The 25616-nt window shown below is 41.1% G+C and overlaps 1 protein-coding gene across 1 annotated transcript; it reads left to right on the top strand.

Annotated features, from left to right (window-relative positions):
• Window positions 1-5755: 5755 nt before the first annotated feature.
• On the top strand, window positions 5756-18668 carry LOC110984907 (uncharacterized). Its single transcript, XM_087136369.1, has 17 exons — window positions 5756-6153; window positions 6788-6873; window positions 7024-7117; window positions 7724-7798; window positions 8451-8613; window positions 10608-10684; window positions 11336-11419; window positions 11881-11951; window positions 12166-12243; window positions 12828-12888; window positions 13183-13258; window positions 13584-13855; window positions 14159-14180; window positions 14354-14421; window positions 16406-16486; window positions 16599-16733; window positions 17055-18668. Exons 1-17 carry the CDS (start codon window positions 5770-5772, stop codon window positions 17202-17204), a joined length of 1977 nt encoding a protein of 658 aa, XP_086992495.1. The 5' UTR covers window positions 5756-5769; the 3' UTR covers window positions 17205-18668.
• The last annotated feature ends 6948 nt before the right edge of the window (window positions 18669-25616 follow it).

The raw sequence follows: 25616 nt of genomic DNA, 5'->3' as shown, positions 1-25616 counted from the left end.
TCTGATGTGAACGTCAAGTAAGTGCACGGAACAAGATATTCCCAGAGACACTTTCGTGTTAATCGTGCCAATCATCATCTCCCGGTGTATTGTTATCATCGTTAACTTGACATTATGGAAATGAAAGTAAATGCAAACACTGCTGGGGACCTTTTTTATATTACTTAACCGTATGGGGATATGGGAAAATAGTTCTTGAGATGAGACTAGTCTTCATGCCTCGTGGAAAATTCAGACAATAAAAATACTCCAAATCCACAAATATAGCCTATATTCAAGTCGGATTTCCCCAGCGTATGTAAAAACTGTCGGCAAGTAATAATCGTAATCTGCGCTGCAAGAGACCCTACAGTGTCAATCAAGCCTGGAAAATATAAACAGTTCGTTCTGGGGAGCAATCAAATCTTTTGCCCTGATTTAAATTCAATAGATGTATTGAAGTCGGAGCTGACAAGTGCCCATTTGAATTATTGACGGCACAGCCGAGTTGCACACTGCCATTACTCGAAAGATGGGGCGGTAATTAAATATTGGTGATGTGATTACGTTTCCTGAAGGCGCTTCACGTTTTATAACAAAATAACTTCACATCTTCGTGGCCAGCGATAAATGTATTGAAACTTGGTCACCGGGTAGTGGATTTAGCGTATAACACTCTCTGCGATGTCAATGAAATGAAATTAAAAATGAGAGAAATGTCGCGCTTTTGACATCAAGATCAGCCCCGGGTGGTAAACATTGCAATTAATAATGATAGAAGGCCGGCAGTACATGCCTAAAGGCTTAAAAAAAATCTGAAAGCACAAAGTTTGCTTTAATAGGTTTGGGGGGATCAGGTTGAGTGTAGTCTCTACTTGCATGATAAGGGAAAGTTTGCAAAATAAAGGCGGGTTCATACTTCATTTGTGAGGTCAGATAAAATAGTCGCGTTCCCAATTCGTAGAAGATGAACACATTTCAACCCAAGCAAAATTCTGCAGTCGAAGCATTGGCCCAAAATTTGGTGTGTGAAACTATCAGTCCCAAATTCGGGATTTATAGAAATGATATTCCTATTATCCCCTCTGATTATTTATAAAATCCCGTGGGATCACAAAAAATAATGAGCTTGCGCGCAGAAATACAACGATTTGGTGGAATGCACCCCATGGTCTGCGTACGCGGTTAAATCGCGCAAGGCATGGTGGTAACCAACATGACGCGGCAAGATCGTATCCATGGGAACAAGGTTGGTGTGCGTCCTGTCCATTGATCTCAATTGGTCCTCTCACACATAGGCCTAAAGCCTGGTTTCCATATCGACGACAGAAACACATGAGCAACGCAATCAAGACGCAAACTGCAGCAAAGATATGTCAAACGGAAGTGTCGACAATAACCCAGACATACGCAAAGCAGCTCCAGACGTATCGGCAAAGTTCAGCCCGGTTCAACTTTAACGACTGTCTGCTTTGACTTGCTGAGCCGCACTACATGTATACAAACGCCCACGGCGGCATGAAGGGCGTACAACGATTTTCCTCTCGCTTAGTACCACTCATTTTGTCCAGTTTCTCCTCATTACAAACATAGGCATTTGCAGCCCCAATCGTCCAAAAAATAGCTGACCATTTACAAAATACATTACACTGAAGTACGTGTATCAGTTTGGCTACAAGAGGCGCTATTGTATTGTAAAAAAGGCATTTATGCGAAGATTTACCGAGATTTGGAAGCCGTTTTGTTTATTTTTGGGGGTGGAATAACGTCACGCAGCGTCACCTCCACGACTGTCTGCGTCTTGACGTCTAGTGCCGTCGGCGTTCGTTACGACCATACGGACACTAGGTTGGACAATCGGTTTCACTTGGAGGGGGAAGAGATTTTGAGCTGCGCATGTCGATTGTTCACTCGTGGGGGGGGCTTGCCTACATAATGAAGGCAACGTGAATTCGTTCCATGCAACTAGCTGCTTCATTGCCATGACATCTTTTTTTATGACGGATTAGGCCAATTCCTAACATATCACAGAAAAATATTACATAGAAAATACTGAGTGGGCAAAACTAGTGAGCTTTGTTTGGAGCTCTTTTCGTGAACAAAAGTTTGTGTACGTTTTGGCACGATCTTTGAAGGCCTAAAAACGAATTCGACGTTTTTATGAAATTTTACAAAGAAAGCTAGGGTGAAGAAAGGTGGGAAAGTTTTAGAATTGTTTACAGTTTTTCATACACATTTTTTTTCTCTTCCCGACTGGGTACGTTCGTACATCGACCACTTCACACTGATTACGTTAATTCCCACATTAATTGTATACCTTATCAGACGAAATAATTCAGTGCTTCGGGAATGAAAGACGAAGACAAAAGTATATTTTAATATATAAGTTCACAAGAAGTTCATTGTAGCAACTGAGGTATATTTGCCATCAAAACATTGCAAAGAGACGTATCAATTCCATAGAGCTGTATTAAATTATATATATTTATTGTTTTCATCAAAATGACGGCTTGCAAGAAAGAAAAATTTCACAGGGAGTGGTCCCATAACCATCTTTAAACCAAGTATGCTTTTCAACCTAAATTCCGTCAGTCACTCTTTTGATTGTGGCAAATGAACGGAATATACCTTTAATGTATAAAGTGCATAAACCAGAAAACTAATTTACTGCTATATTATTGTAAGTAATATCGTTCTTGTTATTGTGCTATCCCGGTTGTTGATTTCTGCTTGACCAGTACGTGTGTGCGAGCTCAGCTTTCCAATTTACTCTCTGATATCACACACTGCAGGTACAGTAGACTTGACAGAAGTCGCGTCCTCCGTGACGTCTGCGTTTATGCTTTGGATATGGAGGCCGTGGCGTCGTCTTGTGGAATATGGAACTGATAACGGTCGCTTGGGTAACTCACTGACTGAGCTCGCGCGCCTGGAAAAATTTTACCCACATTACTCTGTGCGTCGTTGGCTGTGACGTATTTCCTTCACTAAAATCTGTGCGACACCATCAGACCCCCCCCTCCCGCCCTCTTCGGGCGCTGGGCGACGAGCAAATGAAGTTGACGCCTTATAAGACGTCATGCGAGCGGCCAAGCGTGTACTGTGTGAATTGGCTGCCTGGGGAAGTCCGACGTCATTCAGGTCTATAGGTATAGGTGCGTGTGATCCATCTCCTTTTATTGTATACGCACATGTCGTGCTTCCCTGTGCATGTAATCGCTCACTGGATGTATTTCAATCCTTTCTGATTCGTATATTCAGCCACATTTTCTTCAGTGAAAATCAATTCGAATATCATCAAATTCGGTCCCGCAGAAGTGCATACAGTACTCTAGACATTGGGCAATTACTCGCATTGTAAGGGATCACTTACAGACATCCTCTTTCTTGTCAAAGTTAATATCAAACCAGTACCTTTTGGAGTTTCATCATAACAGTACTGTGTACCTGTCATGCCCTGGAATGGTTTGTGTGAGTTTTTAATATCACCTGAAAGTGCCTTCCTGACATTTATCCGGGAATGTCACTGTTTACTTGTGTCATTTCAATAATGACAGCAGCTTGCATTAACAAAAAGCCAGTCTGAGTTTCCGTGAGAAATTATCACGGAAAGATGGGATAGGCCTAAATACCTGTTTAAAGATGGAAGACTTTCTGCGATATAATCCTCACTGAAAGACGTTTTTTGCAGAGACATCCCAGAAAGAGTGCGTACTGTGCAGGCTGTAACAAAAATGCAGCGCCAGCTCTTCTTTTAACCATTTTTAGGCCTGTAAAGCCAATTTCGAACGTCGTTGATTAAAATTGACTTGACCACGATGTTAGTGCGGCATAAGCACGTCAGTGGCTTCAAACGTCGATTTAATTCAAAAAGCCCAGTCGACCGTTAATACAGCAAACAGATCAGAACAATACGAAACGTGATCCTGCGATCTTTCAGACTGAGTCACAAAGAAAACGAATTTCGTTTCGGCGAGCACTATTAGTACTTTATTTCTCCAAAACAATCGAGGCCTTTTTATTCCACAGGCCCAAAAGTATGGTTTCCTGCGATCTTGCAGTGCCGTCTCAATACAATATCACCCAAGTGAACAGTTCCATATCATTTGGGAGTCTTATTCCCGACGTTCGGACAGGATTTTACTTTCAAAGGTCACCTTTGAGTTTATCTTATATCAAGCAGGATTTTGAAAGAGAAATGGTGTAACAATCTCCCCTGAGCTCCGTCTAGCAATCTGCCCCCTGCGTTTCGAGATATTTCCATTTTAGTCGCCATAGGCCTATTTGCTACTGCGTTTGTTTGTTAATGATTATTTATCAATTCTGCTACACGCTGTGAGCATGCGCATTCCCAAATTACCAACGAGGTTTAGGACCAATTTTGAATAGAAATTGTATTCGACTCTACAGTAGCACGATGTTTGAAACCACAGCGTGCTTCTGTCGTACTTAATGACTTGAGCACGGTACTCCCTGTAGGAACCAAAATCCTCCGCCATGCTGAAGTCAATTTACCGAGCCAAATCACGGTCGTGCTTATGCCGTGCCTAAAACTAAAAGGCAAGTTGAACTGTCGAAACGGCATAAGCACGACATGAAAAGATTAATCTATCGAAAAAACAGTCATGAACGCCAAAAAGATTCACAGTAGCCAATTACTTGTAAAGTTGAGGAGCATTTCCTGATGGTGGCACCAGATCCTCTACAGCGAAGACAGTGGGAGGTCCCTCTTTTGTCTTCTCTTATTTTTTCTCAGGACTGAATTGCTTTGACTTCAGGTGTTTTGTATTCATTTTTATTTACATCTTTTCTACATACACTGTATTGAGGTTGCAATTATTTGTACAAAGTCACCTATGTATGTGTATGTTGTGTTTAAAGTTTTAACGGTCATTCTTTCGTCTTTAAATTTTACGTATTTTAACCTATACATCAGGAAGATGATTTTTATGTGTTGGTTTTCAATGCTTGACAATTTAAAATATGTCTAATTTGGTACACTTTGTTGTGTTGACCACTACAACACAGCGTTCTTGGAAGGGTTCCTATAGCGACTGCATGCCTTCCATTATTCTCTGGATAGTGGTGATAGCGCCCTCTGCTTGGAGATGTTATGAGGGCAAGCTTGCGATAAGCGCTACGAGAAAAACATGGCATGGTCTGCTTTGAAACCAAGACTGTATATACCTGCACCCAAAGGCCGGGAAATGAGTGCAGAAAACTGTTTGCTTTTGGCTTTGGGCGTTTAGACAAAACCTACCATTCCTCCCCAAACGTTTTTAAACTGTGCGCTTTTACTGTGTAATGGTCATAAAAGATGGACTTCGATCAGATAGATTTTCCTTCAAACGGTCTGTGGGGGTGATTAGTAAATTTATTCAGCTCTTTTATCGGATGTAATAGCAGATATCAGTGGCTTCCTCGCCAAAGGCACGCGGCCCAACAGACAGATTATCATAGCTGTTATTAGCCTGTGTAATTTATCTCGGAATAAAATATCAACACCATAGTGATATCCCTACTTATCGTCTGCATCTGCTATGTAGAGCGTTTTGTATACAATACTGGATAGCGATAAAAGAGGAATCACAAGAGATATTTTTAGCTCTTTGCGAGTGAACATCAAATGGGTGATTGACCAAACTAGTAAAGCACATGATAAGGCAACAGACAAGATCAATATTATCAGCAAATGACCGACCATAGTAACCAGAGTTTGGAGTCAGAAGCCTCGGCTGTTGAGTCATAAAGCCGATTTGGTTCATTACACGTCCAACACTTGGCAGTGCAATGGATCCCATTCGCGAAACGGTATCCTCCTTTCTTGACCCGCAGCGACGATATCAAAGCATGCTGGCAACGGTCGATATACTCAATCAGGCGCGGAAAGGAAGACGAAGAAGTCCAAGAACTTCCCATCCACTTCCTAACCTACCCGATCCATCCACTTCATCATCCTTGGTACCGCCGACCCAGAACAGGAACTCTACAAACGTGGCTAAAATCCACTGGCAAGCGGCTGTTAATAAAGTCATGAGCAACTCAAGTGGTCTTGGAGCTGAAGGTGCTGTTGCCCTAAAGACTCCTTCAACAGACTCCACAGCCGTTGGAATGACAACAGCCGAGATAACTCTCAGAAGAAGGAAGTTACGAAAGTGGAGAAATGACAGAAAGGTATGTTGAATTTGAATTCGTCAAATTTTAAAAGACTGCAAGAGCAAAGTCACTGGTAAACTCAATTTCCAGCACACGGTTTAGCTCTTCGGTAGCCTAGAGGAAGGAGGTATCGTCACATTTCCTTTGTAATACCAGAAAACGAACTACTTCTCTTTTTTTGCATTTGAATTTAAAAATCCTCGAAATTTACTACTTGATGAACTATACAAGCGTATAAGGGCCACTTGCCAAAAAAATTTTTTTTTCGAGTTATCTCGCCGCGGCGAGATACTAATTCATTGCAAGTGGCCCTTATACGCTTCCGTAATGAACACTGTGGAGTCTTCATTTTAAAAAAAATTATCACAGCTAAACTTTTCACTGGCTTCACTCTTAAAGCTCCCGGGTAAGATTGACCTGGAATTGAGGTCCCGTTGAGCCTGGCCAAAAGATGTCCCTTTTTGGGCGTTAAAATTAATCAGAAAGGGGTCTGATGCACTCAGAAGAACCTGGAGAGGGTCGATTTTTGACCCCATAAACAGTCAGGCCCAACGGGACACCAATTCCAGGTCGACCTGGGAGGTTTTTTTTAGAGTGTTTAATAGCAAAGGCCGATATCAGCTTATAAACTCTGTCATCTTTTCTTTTTCAGAAAATGCTTTACCAAAAATTTCGCCGAGTGGCGTGGCTCGCTATCTTGGTTCGACGTATATGCCGTATGCATTACATTGAAGTCAGGTTTGTTTAAATAAGTTCATTTCACTGTTAACAAAAATTGTAATGCTGTCACCCCTTATTTTTCACGAAGTCGAATGAAATATCACAAAGACATCGATACTGAATAATAAGAAATCAAAGCCATGGTTTTTGTTTATTTTTCTCAATCAGTGATTCGGCTCATCTTTCCTTCGCCCAAGTAGATTCTACACGTGACAGCACTGACGTCTTGTTCGACGTCACGCAATTCAAAGCCAAGAAACAGGTGACTACCCCCCCCCTTAATTATGGCTGAGTCTGGATCATTCGGCTAGGGTTGAGTACAGGCTGACAGTGACACCTGCGTCATGAAAAATTATCCACTAGTTAGTGACTCCCATGGGTACAAGCGTTTTTCTGACAGTAGACTTTAATTCGGGCTCAGCATGTGTAATAATGTTTTCAAAGATTTGTCAAATTAAAGGTGATGATAAAAATTAGCGAGTTCGTTTAAATAGAAAATTTTTGATCCATTTGAAAATGTTATTTTCTAGAATCTCTAGAATTCAAATTCAAATTGACAGTAATTGGATGTATAGTAGTGTTTATACACTGTACACGTCCATCACAGTTTCGCAACTTCAATGCAGTTTTTCAGCGACTTTCCAATGTTTTGAAATGAATAATCATATAGTTTGTGTCTTATAGCACCACCAACTACTTACAGCTCATTCACCAATTTGAAATCAGAATGTGCGTGGTAGTATATAGGTTCAGAAATTAATACCAGGCTCATTGGTATGAAAGCTGCCTGCGTCCTCCGGACCTTAAATAATGAGTACTTTCTCACCCGAAAAGGCTGTTGACAACAATGTTCTTTGTATGACTGCAGAAACTACTTCCTCAAGAGGCACAGAAAATTCTACAAGCCCCTCCAGATGAACGAAGCGTACAAGAGATACATTATGTGAGAATGTAATTTAAAACTGACTATCATATTGTCACAAATTTGAACAAACTGATGCTTCCAATATAAAGCCTCAATTTTTAAAAATAAATTTATAGTTCTCTTTCTACTTTTTCATTAAAAAAGTTTTATAATGTTTGTCTCTGATGCCAATATCAGTGGCGTATTACGAAGAGAGTTGATAGTGGGATAACTCTTGAAGTGTTCCACAAATTTGACACTGAAATGGAAACGTGGTTTGAACCCGTCAAACATTGACCTTACATGAGGTAATGTAATTCCAAAAGTGCTTGAATATTTTCAAATGGACTTATATTTATTTGAGTGGCCATGTATTACATGTTATCCAGGACGCACCATAAGCCTATTTGACGTACGGCAGACACAACGAGAGGGCGCTATTTGAAGAGGCAAAATTTTGAGCAAACACGAAAGATTTTACCAAAACCAAAAAGCGCCCTCCTGATGTGTCCGTCACATAGGCTAATATCAGGCCAAATTATCTTGTGGTAATTTTGGTGCCTCAAAGGAACATAATAAAATTTACAAATGATGAACTGTACCTTTAGATTTAATTCCCCGATTTGAGACAATAACATATTACATAATGTAAAAATGATGACTTTTACTCACTGCACGTTCTCCTTCGCAGGTTCAAATTGCTATCTGTGGGTTAAAGGCCATAGCAGCATACCCTGTACGGATGCAGAAAAGTCTGGCTAGGGTTGGTTGGTACGAGGCTTACGGGCCAAACCGAGTCATCATCAGAGAAGGACACAAACCTCAAGCGTTCTACTTCATTTGCTCTGGCTCAGGTTAGTGAAGTAACAAATATGGAAGTTGAATTCTGCCAATGGACAGGACGCAAACTATTAACAGAGGGTGAATATGTTTTTGCCACCATTTTTCACGGTCACTACTTATTACCTAGCGGCCACCGCATAATTGTCTGCCGGCCACCACTTGAATAATTTCTGGTAGCCGCCACTTACTACACAGAAACATATTAGAGTAGAGCTTAAAAGCTCTGTAATCCTCTTTGGATGCCTGAACTTCAATCGCCTGAAGTGACAGCTGCCAGATAATAAGAGGTGGCCGCCAGAAAATTATGTGACGGCCGACAGATAGCTTGATAGTATGTCTGTAATTTAACAAGAAACAAAAACAAAAAAGGTTTGCAGGTACACCATGTGGGAAATATCTCTTTTGTGAAGAGGTGTGGTTCTAAAAAGAACCGGTGAGAGCAGGTCTCGGCGTTTCGGCCAGTGTGCTCTGGCCTTCCTGAGGAGAGAAACTCTCTCCTGAGGAAGGCCATAGCACACTGGCCGAAACGTCGAGACCTGCTCTCACCGGTTCTTTTTAGAACCACACCTCTTCACAAAAGATATATTTCCCACATGGTGTACCCGCAAGCCTTTTTTGTTTAACACTCCCACCATGCAGAGCTTCAAATCTTACTTAAGAAACAAAAACTTCAGTATCTTGTAAAATGGACATTCCGAGATGACTGCATGCAAAAATAAGCCATTCACTGGTTTTTGACTAGTTTATTGTTACAGATTTGGGAAAGTTTACATCGTCATGAAATGTAAACTTGTTCATCGCTACTCCACATTTTAGACGTACAGAGGAATGATCTCAGTAACTTATAAATGAAATTTTTTCACTTCGTGAAAAACAGCAAAATGTAGAGGCTTTTGTTGTTTTTCTGTATTACACTGTACAGAGTTTTGCAACTTCGCGTTCGTAGAAGACATAGCCTGTATTCGCGATAAATGAGCATTGTCACATTTCAACACGTGCGCATGCTTGTGTTCTTTCTCAACATCGTTTGCACGCATGTACATTTTGACTCGTGTAGAACAGTATGGTCCCCTTTTCGCCCTGCTAACCAGATGACTTTTGTCATATTGTAAAAACAAAGAACCACACACAGATATTGGGCCTTTTGTCACAATATTTATTTATGATTAAAACGGAAAGTAAGCAACATTCTGCTTCGAAACTTGGACAATGGTTGTTTGAGTCAAAAATGATGAAACGGCTGGAAAAACTCTGGATGAAATTATTGCATTTCCAAGTTTCTTTCACTTTGTGAAAGCAAATGAAAGAATGGCGGCTGACACAAAATGATTACAAAAATATAACGTGCTCTTCAAGCAAGGGTCTAACTTCTATCCCTTGGCACTATCTGGCTTCTGTGAAGAAAATGTGAAGGTTTAAACTCGTGAGTCAGAGTATGTTGTTTAAGTACACAAGACTGAACCCAGGGAATTAATAGGCAGAAAATGTCTATAATGTGCATGTAAATTTGGTGATTAATTATATGACACAGCAGGATGAAAGTTGACCCCAAAGTATACTTGCATCTCTTTTGTAGGGAGGTGTAGGCTCTGAGAAGAGCCAGTTGTCATAGAAAGTTTCGACATTTTGGTCAGTAATCCTCTGTTCATCTCCCTCCCAACTACTTGAGAAGTGGGAAATGCATGCTTGGAAAACGATGGGTTCTGTAATCCCAAAAAGCCTATATGTTTTTCATTGACGGTATGCTAAAAACAAACTACCTATTTAACCATTTGGTGCCTTTGCAGATCTTTAAGATCCATAAGGAACATTTTAACGTCTCAAAAACATTAGTTAGATATTGTAGATTTGGGGAATCAAATCAAAGCTTAGAGTGTTATCTTTTCAAACCTGAAGACTTCATGTCAATCCACTCGTGTGTTGCAGAGGTAATCTCAATTACGTAATAAACCAGCAATAATTATGAAACAAGATTCTGTATTAGTTCATTCACTATTTAATGCAGTTGTGGTCACTGTGATGGAACCAGGAAGGCTAACACAACGGACTGTCGCCATCTTGAAAAGAGGAGACAGCTTTGGTGTAAGTTTTAACTCACAGTAGCCGTAAATGGTTCAGTCTCATAAATCTGTGCTGAAAATGGGGGGTATGGGGAAAGGTAATGAATGATTTGTCCAGCCATGAAAATCTGTAAAGCGGGGGGGGGTGAGTGACACAATATGACTCTATATTATGGTCGATGTTCATGATATTGATGCACATCTCTACCATGCATTATGAATGGCATACTTATGGTTTTTTTAAATCTGTTTTCCCTTTTATGAGTGATTTCAGTCTTCGAAAGTTTAACATATTCTTCACAATCCGCTTTATTTTTGAGTCACCACAAAAAGGGGGATGATTCAATAGCCCACTCCCTCAAAAACTGGGAGGATATATACCCCTTTCCCCTAGGATTTACGCCCATGAAATAGTTGCTCGTATCACCGCCGCATTTCCTTATTTTCAACGTCCACAAATTTACCGTGCCCATTCTATTTTCAAAAAATTCATTCTTCGAGTGATATTCACCAAACGCAGAGCATAAACCCCGTGAACAATGCTTTATAATGCAAAAAGTCCCTCTGGAATCATATGACGTTCCATGTACGTGTGCAGGTATGAACAGAGAAATCATGGTAAAGTTATACAGAAGCTTATGACTGGAAAATTTCGACTGTGATACACTTTTAGGAGCTAGCAATACTAAATGATAGTAGACGAACTTCAACCGTCACATCCCGCAAGAATCTGCAACTGCTTGTCATTTCTACTCAGGTATAGTACCGGTATCAGTGCATTTCTCCCGCAATGTGCAACTTCAAATTTTGTTCTTCAGTAAACCACAGACCTTTTTGAAATCGGTCAGAGCCAGAACAAATTTCAGATCGTCCGAATGTTCCGCCAACAACAGGGAAATCTTTCAAAAGACACCAGCTATGGGAAACAACATCTGTATTATCAGAAGCAAAGTACAGAGGTAGTGATAGGTGCTGTAGTTCTTTTTCTTAAACAATCCAGATAAAGGTCACTCTTTACCAAACTCCTGCTTGAGGACTATCTGATTATTATACTACATGAACCAGCATGAGCAGTCACAAATACTGGGTGGCGCCGGTCCAAATGCGACTTAGGTTGATTTTCTTGTAGGCCTATGAGCTTAATAGCACACTGTTTAGTTGAGAATACCAATTTGTCGCTATTTCTAATGTGAACCTTTGCTATATTTAAATATGCAGGATTTTATGAGGATCTTTATGTCAGGGGGAGTAAAACGACTTACTGATCCGGATCACTTAGCCTTCATACGGTGAGAGCTCTGCGCAGACATAGTATGGTGTGGTGTTTTCTCGAAAATACAAATTAAACAAACTCCAGGTATTGTGTTATCATAAATTCCAAAAACTAAAACGATAATCGGTAAAGACCAACATACACTGAATTTGAGCGTTTCACTGCCGATATTTCTTTCGCTATTTATACTGACTACACATGGCTTTGACTCATTTCTTTCTTCCATTCAGGAGCATTGATTTCTTGAAAGGGTGGCCAATACAGCTGTTGGATCTACAACCAAAGCAATGTGTCTTTAATTTCTTCAGGTAAGTTTTAATCACTGATTGATATTTGATATAAGTATCGCCAAAGATCAAACTGATCAGTTGAAAAAACGGGTAAATAGCTATATTGATTTCCAAAAGGCAATCTAGACGCATTCAAAGTATTTTCCTTATTACGCTTACCAAACAGCTTAGAATTTCTTGTACTGACCTTTAAGCAGTGAAGTAGGCTATATGATACGGGCGACATTCGGACCCCGACATTTTGACCGCTGTAATTAACAGCGCCACCAAGAGTTTGATTACCCCTCCAGTTTTTGCCCCTCCCTAACGTCCTTAAAAGGCACTGGGGGTTCAACCTCTTCTTCAAAATTTTGTGAATGAAGCACTTCCTGTTTATTTGCTTCCTTGTGAGGGTTTACGTATCCTGAGTTAAAGCCACTCAAACATGGATGTTGTTACCGTGGGGGGGTGTTTCTCTTCAAATAAATTCAATCACATACATTCTTAAAAAACTTTACTAAATCCCAGCGCCAGTGGGGGTTTTAAAATATTGCTTCCCAAAAAGCTTTACAAGAAATCACTAGCGTAAGATCACCTACAAGAATATGTAATTTGTTTTCCAGAAGAGGTACAGTGTTGGTGAGAGACAGCAAGTACTCAGACTGGATCTACATCGTCAAATCGGTTAGATACATTCTTTCCTTTTTTATTGTCTGTTTATTTTGATGACACAAGTCTTTGGGTCTTTGTATCTGGCACAGCACGATGCTCTAGGCTCGACTTAAGCCTGGATATTTCCACTGTTTGTTCGTCCGTGTGTGTGGGCGTTAAAAGGGGATATTCCAAAATTAGTCTTGGGCCAAGAATATATCCTGTCTAAAACCTAATAGAAAACTAAGAAGATTGCAATAATTAATCAAAACATTATTTGCCAGAGAAATTCCTGTTACTTTCTCGTTAAAATATTGCTTTTGTCAGGGAAGCTGCTCCGTGGTCATGAGATTGAGCAAAGCCAACACCAATGCGATGTCCTGCAAGCACAAAGGCAAGAAAGGTAATTTTTAAGATATGGGAAAAGACAGAAAGGGACATGTTAGCTTGAACATTTACGCAAAGAGGGTTCGGTTCCCATGTATTTGTATCCAAAGTTTAGGGCAAAATAGTGGTTAATTTTGTACTGCGTATTGTGGTTATAACCCACGTAGGGTATTTTTAAGCGACTGGACTGCGGTAAAATGACTAAAATCTTTATGTATTCTTTTCCTATTTTTTTTAATAATATGAACATCGCAAAAGAAACAATCAGATGCAATCTGGGGGGTTGTTAATTGCTGTTTTCGAGTTTCCACACTGTCAGCTGTTTATTTTGTTAAACACAGTCTCAGAAACCATTGAGCGAGTTCACGACATGACACCATCCTGTCACGAAGCAAGGATCGTACAGAAGGAGAATTCATTCCTTCAAAAAAAGGTGCGCAACCTCCAGACGACCAGACCATCTCTAAGCCGCCGTGGTTTGGACCTGCCGCTACTGAGAGAACCTGGCGAGGAGCATGACTATGCAGACCGTCATGTGACAATGATGGACACTATGGAGTCACGGAAAATCATCGATGCGTCAATGCCGAAGCAGGAGGAAGAGGATTTGAACGTGAGAAAAGAGGCATTTAACAAGGAAGAGGGGGAAGGTCGTTTGAACTCCAGGTTCAAACCTTATGAACTCTTCTGCTTTTTGATAACCTTTTTAACTGGCATCACACATTGAAGAACAAAGTTACTTCAATCCTTGGCAACATCAGATGTACATACAAGGCCTAAAAAATGAAATTGAAAGTAATTTTTGAACTTAACATTTAGTTGTGTAGAATTACGTTTAACAGTGCACAGTTTCATGGTTAAAATGTAAAAGTTGTAATTTCTTATTATCGTGAGGTTCCTTTCTCCCTACTTTCAGCATGCTGCGACAGATGATAAAGGTGAGTTTTCAGCCGATAATTACACGGGTTTATGAAGTTCCAGAGTATTTATAGTGGGCCTAAAGGTTATTTTCGTAGAGAAATTAGGGAAATGTTACTGACTTATTATTTCGAATGAATTGCAATGAATGAAGGATTTCATTTTCACACACATTCTACTTTATTTCTTACAGAGGATGAATACCAGAGGGCCATTTACGGACCACGTCGTACATTTGCAGATGATCTAAATGCTCGTCTAGTACGTTCATACCAAATCTTCCATTGCAGCCCCTCACACTGTGAATATCAGCACCATGAATTTGCAGTTAATTTGCAGTTTCACTGTGAAATTGTTTTTTCACTGCAACTTCATGGCAGTTCACATGATGAAAACACCGTGAAAATCATTCCGGATGTGACCCCTTGCCGACACCTTGAGGTCAAGTGAAAACACCGTGAAAATGCAGTGAGCCTATCTAGGGGACCTTCCTCATTAACTTTGAGGTGGGGCTAATCCTTTAAATGCTTTACGGACCTATTATGTGAATCCCTCATAACAAGTACCATTACCTGTCTTCTTACTGTTGTGGTGATAGGTGTAAATGTACACTGGACACCCCAATTACAATGTTTGCATCCTTGCAATGTACTTGTAACCCCAGCCAGGTTGTTCATACACTACTTCATGGCCTGTAGCTGAATGAGAACATTGTATGGGCTTCAGCAAAACGACTCCCCACAAATTATGTCACCTCGCAGAAACATTTATTTCAATTTTCTGTGATTATATGTGCTTTATATTTTATTTGCTTGAGTAGAGTTATACTCATGAATATTCTGGAAATTCATAATTCCCATGGCCATTTATGATTACTCATCGACAATTAAACAACAGTCAGCACCGAGTACACACTGTTATGCATGACTCTGATGTTGGAGCAGAAAACATTAGTGCAAAAAAGAATGTTGAAATTTGGGGGAAGACGCGGACTAGTTAAGATTCTGCTTATGGACTAGTAAAAAGCCATCACTGCTGGTCCGGCTGGCAAGTGAGAAAAACGTTACGGGCAGACCCTGTCCATGCACGATGCTGGATTGGACAATGATGTACACACCGTTGCTATCCTCGCTCGCTCTGATGCTACATTGTCGGCTTTGTTATTCCACCACTTTGTATACAGTTTCACAGTCTTTTGGCAATTCCATAATTCGATGTGGTAACTTCGCCACTCAATGTGCCTTTTGCCCACAAAAGTTGGAAATATTCATATGTCTCCTGTATGTGGTCAAGGGGGGGGGGTGTTGTGACATCTAACACCAAGTTTCGTGGAATTTTATGAATCATTTCACATTTTAGGGCTGAAAAAAAACTTGTGTCCTTCCTCCATGGTTCTACATAAGCAAAATGTGCTTATCAACTTTTCAGCTGCATCCGGCAAATTTGAGCCATCGCACGTGTATCCATCTCTTCTCACAGCTCAAAAAAGGAAAAATCAATCCTGTCTTTCCCTCACAGAACACCTGCTTTACATTCACAACATGTGGAAAGAAAATTTTGTGGTTTTCACAAGTTCCATTCGCATTTCACTATCACGGTTTCGAAAACACGCACGCAATATTGCTTCGTGCAAGGTTTCCGCTGGTTCCCGTAGGCCCACACCTAAACAGGGGTATTCAATCGCTCCTCTTGTTGGTAACTGCTGGGCTAATTTCTGGCTGTCTATCACACTAATCTTTTATTACACTTCGACAGTTAATCCGCTGTTTTCACACCTTCCACGGTGGGAAGCTGGACTAGTGTACCGTTATGGATAACAATAGGACCATAAGCTACCAATATGTTGACGTGAAAAGTCCGTGAAACTGTTGTGAGCTAATCCGCTCCCAAGCTGATCAACTTTCCACCGTGAAAACGGGCTTACATTGCCTTGACAAAAAATTCACGGTGATTTAATGGTAAAACTGCATTTTCACGGTGTTGAAAGTTCACAGTGTCAAAATGCTGCCCTACATTACGATCAAAGCTCCTCGAACCCAACTGGCCAGTTCTAATCTGTCTCGAGTTGGACAGTATATCATTTCCTTTCATTTCAACGCTTTGAATACAGCAAAAGAAAACTTACAAACGGGAATGATAATGCTTCAGTGCCAATCACTTGCAACTTCTTGTCAAAGAAAGAAATTGGTCGTTTTAAAGAAATGACATTTTTGTTTCTAAAAGCAACAATTTTCAATCTTTACAGGTTAATACGGTTTTGAGCAACGATTCAAGTGCATCCCCAGTATTTGTCTGCGTCCAGATACTTGTCAAAGGGGGTGCTTTCGTAAGTGAGAGCCGACTGTACGTCTAACATTTATATCGGTATTTTTCCATTTTTATCAAGTTGTCATTTAGAAAACTGACAAACGAATTGTAACTTACTTTGACCAACACAGGGATTAGCTGAGCTTATGTTCACTGATCAACCCAGTGTGAGTCTTGTCAGTAATGGAGCGGAATGCGTGGTTCTCTCCAAGCAGTTCTTTCTGGAGCACGCGCCGGAGCATCTCATACATCAAATCAGACTTACGGTAGGTATTTTTTATCATTTACACGGGTGTGGAAAAGAAAAGATAAGATTTTTTGAAGGGAGGGTGTGCTGGGCATGTGGAAGGTTACGGCGACTTCGATGACGAATATGATTGACGATGATAATGATTGACGAAATCGTCGAAGGCGATATTGATGAGAGTAAACAATAATGATGATATGAATGACAATTACATTATGGGGGTTCTGGTATCAATGGAAGGCATGGCGGAAGAGATACACGACATTTATGGAGAAGATGCAGTGAGCCCTGTTTGTGTAGGATCACAGTTTGGCTTGTTCTATATCATCCTTGACGACAGGTGACGCCGTATGCCAGCGTGCATGAACTCCAAGTCAATTTCGAGAAAGAGCTCTCCTGGAAACATTACCGTGATGTCACTCTCCGGAAGACAGTGAACAAACTTCGGACAGAAAGGGTTACATTCAATAAACTTAATCATTCATTATAATCTCTATAACAAATTCCCCGGTGCCCCCACCCCGTCAGCGTTGCCCCAGCAAACAAGAACCCTACTTCATGCTTCATGAAGCATTTGTGGGGAGGCACGTGCCCCCAGGCCTCCCGGTGGCTACGCCACTGTTACTGTTCAATATTGACTCTGCCCCAATTAAAATGCCTCAAAGGACACTTAATTAAAAATGAGCTTAACAGAGCCGTCTTGAACAAAGGTGGTTAGATGTTCCTATATATGGACTATAATATGGACGCAGTGTCTCTAGCAGGTTTGATTTGTGTTTGTCAACGTCCGTGTGTTGTACTTTGCGTGTACCGTTCGTACCTGTAGTGCCCTGTCGTGTAAATAAATAATACATAGGTTAAGTCTCGTCTCTTTATTATTTTACGCGACACTGTTTTTTTTTTCTAATGCCTTCGACGTGTGACTTGCACCCTGCAAATTTTGAAAAAGCGCTTTTTGCCACTGATCGCCTGGACATAAAGGCTGCAGTATTTTTGCTATAAGCAAAATTTCTAAAATTTTCCACCGGAAAACCAAGTCTCGGTACGGTGATGGTCTCCGAGAGAGCCAGGCATCCGATCTGCCAACATACCGTAAGTTTGAGGTTCTGATTTTATGAAATTTTCTGTTATTTCCTGTGTTATAAATTTTAGTTGAGTACGTGTACCACTTCCAGTCGATCTAAGTGACCACAGAGGATGCACTGTTTTCAATCAGGAGCTGATTTATGGGGATATTATAAATATTTCTTTATTACATAATGACTAAGTGGACTAAATTTGTGGTATGATCCAGTAACTTTGGGGCGATGTCTTTAGGCGATCCGTATACATGCAATTGTTTGTATTTAATGTTATCACTACCTCAATCGGCATTAATCTAGGCTTTTGAATTATTATCCGAATGTACGTTACATATTTCATATGGCATCCAGGGCTGCATGAGCCATTAGCCCTAGTGATTAAAGTGCCGAATTGTGATCTCCATTGCCCTACCGACTGCCTGGGGCAGACAGGCCGGAGGCTGGCTGTAGGCGAGCCGGAACACCGACTGTCACCGCCACTAAGAACCTAGCCAAGCGTGACGTCGCCGACACTTTTCCGGCTACCTATTCAGAGGTTCTGGCGCAAGGTTCAGGCCGACGGTTCGGGCAAAGGGACGGCCTTTGACGCGGAAAGCGTATCTTACTCGCGGTGGGCCCTACATAAATGAGGTTTTTTCTCAATCTGATTGCCGGCTTAGTGAGGTTTCAATAATTAATAAGCGAAGGATTAAACAAAATAAATGATTATAATTTTCTTTATTTCTTTACAAGTAAGAAGTCAATGCAGAAGCCATTTAAACTTCTTTCAGTTATACACCTTGCTTCGTGTTCCGAACGCGGACTATTATAGACATAATTCGGTCTTACGTGAAATGCTCCATTATTAACTTTTGTAAATATTTGTAGATACTAACAGATAATTAATTTGGTGTGTTTTGTTGTACCATAGAATTTAGTTGTAAGTTATACGTCATAATAAATTTATTTAAATTTAAGAGAAGATTTATATTTGAATCTTTTGTGTCGAAGTTGTCTGGGGGGCAAACACTAACCCGCAAAAATTCTTGCTACAGTGACTTGGGGGGGGGTAGCTGTGACACCCCCCACCGAAAAAACGGATGAATGGATATTGAATAAGGCTAACGAAATCTTGCTCCTAAAAGCCACTGAAAGCTGGTCGCCCCCCCCCTATGGAATTCCATATCTGCCGTCGCCCGTCGTGCGTCGTCCGTCGTGCGTCGCCCGTCGTGCGTCGTCCGTCGTGCGTCGCCCGTCGTCCGTCGTCCGTTGCCCGTCGTCCGTCGCCCGTCGTCCGTCACCCGTCGTGCGTCGCCCGTGTTTTTTGTCATGATTGTGCAGTGGTATTTTTAACTTTGACCGTTGATCGTTTCACTTGTACATGTCCTTGTTCGATCGATCCACCATGCCTGACTCTCATTCTAGCAATAGAACTAGAAGATGCACATGTATTCGTTTTTGCAGTTGCGCCAAACTCCACTGCCAATTGAAAGAAGAAATAATGTCCTGACATCGGCTAAGTAACGTGTATATGAAATAACACCATTTTGGTTACATAAATAAATCAACAAAATAGACTTTTGTTACGGTAGATTGTTTTTCTCGATAACTTAGTTACTCTAGACGTAACTTCAATTTACTCGTTAACAGCCAGACTTTAAGTCTATAGCTTATGTGATATTTCTGTCTGTCCCTGCACAATATCCCACAGAACGGAATGTAAATAATAGATTATATACAATGTTTGATTCCCAATAGTTTTCATAAGAGAGGAACTGATTCAACATTATTTTGAGGGCGGGTATACCTATCTGCTGTATACTCCAAATTAGACATGACTTTATTTGCAGGTTGGCTCACTGAAGTCTTTTAAACAGTAACGTTACTTGTTAGCCCCATAAATAATGCTGATGTGCTGGACAACCTGTTCTCATTGGTCTATCCACCATGGCATACACACCCACAAAAACCAACACGTCATATTTTCTGAAACTTAAACCAAGTGGTAATTGCCGCTTAACAATACATTTAATAAACAGTTTGTTATCCACAGCACGTCTAGTATTTCTGGATTTCAAGGTGAAATTGAGAGGACAAGATATAATATCTGTATCGGTTGGCAGATTTCTTCCTGGAATTTGATGAAAACAAGTCGGCACATTTTTACAGTATGCAAATTAGAATAACACTGTGGATAAGTTGCCCGGAACAATTTTTGCTGAAAATGTTTTTCCCCAAAAAACACTTGGTTGAATTCTCAGAGAGGCGATATTTTCTTGTCAAGGGGCAGGGGTAGTCTAGCATTATTGGAATTAATTATGTGACTAGTATATGCTTTGCAGGTGGGATTTGTACTTGCCTTATTCGGAAAAGATCTTTAGAAGTGAATGGAATCATCACATTGTCATTTGTTAAACAACGGCTTTTGCATGTCCAATGCAACCCATTTGATGGGCGACGCACGACGGGCGACGCACGACGAGCGACGCACGACGGGCGACGGGCGACGCACGACGGGCGACGCACGACGGACGACGCACGACGGGCGACGCACGACGGACGACGCACGATGGAAAATGGCATGTTTGGAACTGGTAAATGGCAGAATTGGGACACAACAAAAAGCAAAATGCGACGGACGACGGGCGAGGGCAGATACGGAATTCCATACCCCCCAGATACTGGTGCCCTTTTGTGCCCCCACTAGTAAATTCCTAGCTACGCCACTGAACAGTAATTAACAAAACACGGAATTAATCCAAAAGGAGGACGGTGAGCTTACAGAATTCGTATCCAGAATATTTTAAAACTCCAATTAATTGGTTGGTAAATAATGGAAGGCTGAAGATTTCCTTGTGCTCATCTATGTATAAGGCGCTGGTGACAACAGTGTTCTTTCTACGAATTTAGGAAATGCAGTGAACACAAAATCCTTGTGGACAGCTAGGAGGCATAATTATGTCAGTACATGATGAGTGGCAGGGTGAACGCGTCAATCGCTGTGTAGTGGAAGTGCTAATAATAAGATTATCGGTATATCAAAGGCTGATCCAGAACCACATTAGAGGGGACAAACTTGCCTGGGGGCAAAATATTGGAAGTTTTTCCGTTGAAGCTTTATGGCCATTGTTTAATAAGAGTTAGGCTACACTTTGGGGGTTTTAGACGTCCTTGGAAGGAAGGAAAATTAAAATCAATGTAGACAAAACATCTTTTTTTTCCGAAAAAAAATTGGCTCGGTAATTTTTATTAGAACGAAAAACACATGTATTTACTCGTTGTGGCAAAGATAGAAGATAGAAGAATCCCGCTTTTGCTCGCCCAGGATTTACAAGCTAAGTTGCCAGGATGCAAAAAGGAAAGGAAAAAGAGAAACAATAGCTGATCGAACAGGGTGAGAGAAACGCGGATGCAGGTTTAAGCAACTTTCCTAGTGGGGAAAATACTACATACAATGGAAAGATTTGAAGAGATGAATTTTAAAATCTTTATTACAAGGTTATGTAGCCCTGCACTCACAGTAGGTCTTGGTCTTTATCACATGTGGTTTACATATAAAAGGTGAAAATCCGTCTCCAATTTAGGAGGTCCTATTGCTGCCCGTGCAGTATGCAAACACAGTTAACTTTAGTGGCACCCTTACCACATGCTAAAATTTGTGTTTAAGACTGTTGACAGTATTAAAAAGCTGAGAAAATTTACATGAAGTCTTTTGCAGAGCAATGTAGAAAAAACAGTTTGCTTAATTGGCAGTCATTTTATGCCAATCGTATTTGTGTAGCTCATAAAACCGTCCATATTAATGTACATATATACGTGTATATCAGTGTCGCATTCTGCCGGGACAGGAACAATTGAGGGCCATTTTAAGCGCTGAATACCTTCGAAATGTTACTAGCCTACGTGTATCACCTTTCTGGGGGCAGTAAAGAATCTTTGTGATATGGATTTTAAAACCTGGACGGTCATTTTTATTTAAAAAACAAATAAACAAAACCTGATGTAGCCTATACATGTCAAAACTGACCCCGTACGGAAAGCATATTAGTACAGTGAGAAAATGTATCTTCGCCATGCAAAAACTCAAGCAAATGAGTCGACTCGAGTCCCTTTATACTAGCCTGACTCAAATAACTTTGAGTGCAAAAACTACATTATGTTTAAATCTTGTTGTGACTTATCCGAGGAGACACCTTTCCTGCGGGACCACCACACTCACACACAGGCTTCAACCTGGGTACGTTCGCGCATTTTGGCAATTTACAAGTCCCTTTTGGTCATTCAGCTCGTCGTCCACGATGGGTGCATTCCACCAAATCGTTGTATTTATGCGCGCGAGCTCATTAATATTGATCCCACGGAATTTTACAAAACAGACCATAATCAGGAAGAATCATAGAAATTTTTCTATAAATCCCGAATTTGAGACTGATAGTTTCCAGTTTGGGGTATTTCTTTTACAAAAAGCCCCAAATTGTGGGCTTATTTTGGATAGAGGCAGACGGCTACATTCGGAAATGAGCGCTTTGTTTTACTACTGTTTTGGGGTATCTTCCTTGAAAGGCGAATAAAAAGCTTTTCGTGGCTAACCCCCATGAAAATGAAACGAAAAGTCATCTTCTGGCCATAATCTTAAATTTCCAGTGAACAAACGGAGGCCAATCTCTTCACGAGAGTCAACAGACGGCGCTATTTCGCTCCGACTGATTTTGCACTGTTTCTATGGGCGCGTATTTGGTGTAGTGCAACCCGTTGGGAAGAGCTGATGGCTTTGCACACGGTGATTAGCTACATCCTGCACGACCTGTGACCGCAAGTCGTTACGACGCGCAGAGCATTGTAAGTAAATTTCCGCCAGGCGCGCGAACTCGCTCAATGCGTTACATAATTATAAGCGGCGGTTATCAATTTTTTTCAGAAAATATTCTCACAACAATATTGTTCATCCAACATTGATCAAGATAACCAACGATTTGAAATATATCGCCAAAAGATACGTGATCAGTGATACTTAGAAGAAAAATTATATGTTCCACACAATGATCACACTGTCAATGTTCCCCGACACTTTGTCCGCGCCAAAACATTGCTATTGGCGAACCAATAATTTTTAACCACGCTTCGCTAACAGGAAGTGATGACCCCGCGGTCACAGCCTCGTGCACAATGTAACCAATCACAGTGCCAAACTATCAGCCCTTCCCCATCAGCTTTGGGAAAGTGCTTCCTGTACTATAAATGTTCGAGTTGTGTTTGTTTTTCAGAAACATTTAAACTTTGTATGCACCTGAATTTTGTTATCAACAGCCTTGGAACCAGTGTATATCATCAAACGCAAAGACAACATAAAATGAGCTATGTTTGAGTCCGTCCTTGTTAGAAATGGTCACGTACATGTGGCAAAAAGTCATGCATCGTGCTCAAACTGTGGCTGAAATGTTATAGAAAGAGCAGTAGTTGTTACATTGAAGAACTTTCCACTGCAGTAAGCTGCTGTTGGATCAGCTGCATAAATAAATCATTCAAGACCTGATCAAAGAGTTAGCAAGAAAAATCTTAACGATCCCAACTTCAAACTGTGCTTAACAGACATGGGGGTGATCCGCCTTCACTTCATGAGCTGAGTGAGATGGGTTATTCGGCGAAACAAACTATGCACGGTGGGGACACGTATAGCTCGCAGATATGAAACTTCAGGAGAAAATAGCACTGGAGATCCATGCAATTTTGTTGTGAAGAGATCTGAAAGTTATTTAATCCAGGTTCTAGCTGATTAGTGGGTAAACAGGACCTGTAAAATGCAAAACGGTATAATTGGCATCACGCAGAATGATCAAGCCAGAGACAGATTTTGCATCACGTGGTCAGAAGGGTCACAAATCCCCCGGGACATACAAGGCCTCCTCAACAATAAGCCCTATTCTCATGAGTATAAGGTGGGATATTGATGATGTCAAGAAACTCAACTGAAATGAATTGGTGTGTCCCAAGTGAAAACCACGTTGATGCCGAGGATTGGAACAGAAAGGACATCCCTCTAGTGTCATTGCCAACCACAGATTCTGCATGGTGGGGGACTTTCTGACAGCTAAGAAACGAGGAAATGAGCGTTTATCAACAATAAAAGGCAACATCTCATCGAGAAAATGGTAGGCTTTCATAATGCAATGTAAGAACATCGCACCAAAACATTCGCTGATCTCTATAAAGCAAAGAAGAATATACAGAAGACCATCAAAGCAGATAGTAGCAAGTTGGCAGCGACCGTTCAAAGTGTTCAGTGCCGTTAAATAGCAACTGTCTTCAAGCATGAACTCTCTCTCTGTCCCTGGCAAAGCCTGGAGGTGAAATGAACTCGATCCCAAAAGCAGAGCTGTTAAGCATCTTGTCATTTAGAGTTGAGATACCCCAGATGTTTCAGACACTGATCTGAAGACATGTATTGTGGTAGATGTCCATGAACTCATCAGCGGCGTACCCAACTTTTTTTAGGGTGGGGGAGGGATTCAAAAGCAAATGCGTCTTCGGCCTCATTCAACATGGTGTTGGGAGACGAAAATTAGAAGCTTTACTCATGCTCCCGATGTCCTTGCTTTTCTTTGCTGGCCGGTGTTGTTTTCTTATGGTATTGGTGCTAAAGTCTGATAAATAAATTTACTGATTGCTTACTTACTTTATATACTCATCTATAAAATATTCTTTATGACCAACAAAAACACCTGTTTTTATTTATCCACCCACCTGGTGGATATAGCAGTAGCTATCATCCAGTCTTTGGGAAAGCCTCAGACGACAGATGTCAGACATTTGGCGAGTATGCTGACGTGTTTTTTAAAGAGAAATGTCGTGGATAACTCTGAGGAGCTTATGACAAAAGTTGATAAGGTGTTTGGGCGCTACATTGGAGGTAGCTCAATCAAATTAAGGCAGTAACCATGACAAAGCACAGGGGGACAAGAAATCAATCAGGAAACTCATTGACGGATGTCATGTACCACTCCTGCATGTGTGGAACCAGTTCATCGCTCTCAATGAAAAATAAAATGTCCCTTGCCTACTTTTTTGTCGGAAGCTATCTTGGAGAGAGGCAAGGAGCTTTCAGACCTGTACGAGTTGGTAACTGAAGGGGAAGTCTCCAATTTTACAACAGCAAGATCGACAAGAAGACAGAACCAGAACTGCAAGGAAACAATGAGGAAGCTGACACCGGGATTACACCCGTGTGACGTATTTCCTATGATCTATGCAAGGCCATCGATCAGCCCTTCCCAGCCTTGTTCGGGCGCTGGTTGACGAGCGATTGTTGGTCAGAGAGAAATGTAACTCACGTGAACCGCCTACGTGCGACCAGGATGGCCCCGCAGTAATGACAGCTAGTTCTGGCTGCCGGATCATAGTCTATGTCAGTGAAGCTCAATTTTACCAAAGTATCACAGTATTCAACAATTTTATGACTACGTTTATGATATAGTTTCACCATAGGCCAACCGGTTTACATTGATCATCTATTTCACTATTTTTATTCAATCTGGGATCCTTTTTCATCTGCTAGCCCTTTGCCAAAAAGGCGCATTCTTTGACAAAGACTCTCTTGAACCCTCCCCCCTTCATCAAACTCAACCGCAACTCCTCCGAGCACCGCCCCATCGTTACTGCCGACAGGTTCACACTGGCCCTGCAGCTGAAGCGCGCCGCCGAGTTTCATAACAGTATAGTAATGTTAGTGACCAGTCTAAAGCCGACCTTGGATAATCATTGGTCCCTAATGACATGCGTGTGTACGTGCTTAAGACTAACGCGACTACCAACCTTTTTGTGTCTGATCCCCGCCTCGGTGAATT

The sequence above is a fragment of the Acanthaster planci genome, linkage group LG04, assembly GCF_054643075.1.
Source record: "Acanthaster planci isolate LZ-2023a linkage group LG04, COTS_SCS, whole genome shotgun sequence".
NCBI classification, from domain to species: domain Eukaryota; kingdom Metazoa; phylum Echinodermata; class Asteroidea; order Valvatida; family Acanthasteridae; genus Acanthaster; species Acanthaster planci.
This window is presented reverse-complemented; position numbering and strand designations above follow the sequence as displayed.

Coding starts and splice junctions, on each gene's coding strand:
- LOC110984907 (XM_087136369.1), top strand. CDS start 5,770: ATGGATCCCATTCGCGAAACGGTATCCTCCTTTCTTGACCCGCAGCGA. Junction 11,420..11,880: donor TGCTTGTCATTTCTACTCAG/GTATAGTACCGG, acceptor TTAAATATGCAG/GATTTTATGAGGATCTTTAT. Junction 16,487..16,598: donor TTGTCAAAGGGGGTGCTTTC/GTAAGTGAGAGC, acceptor TGACCAACACAG/GGATTAGCTGAGCTTATGTT.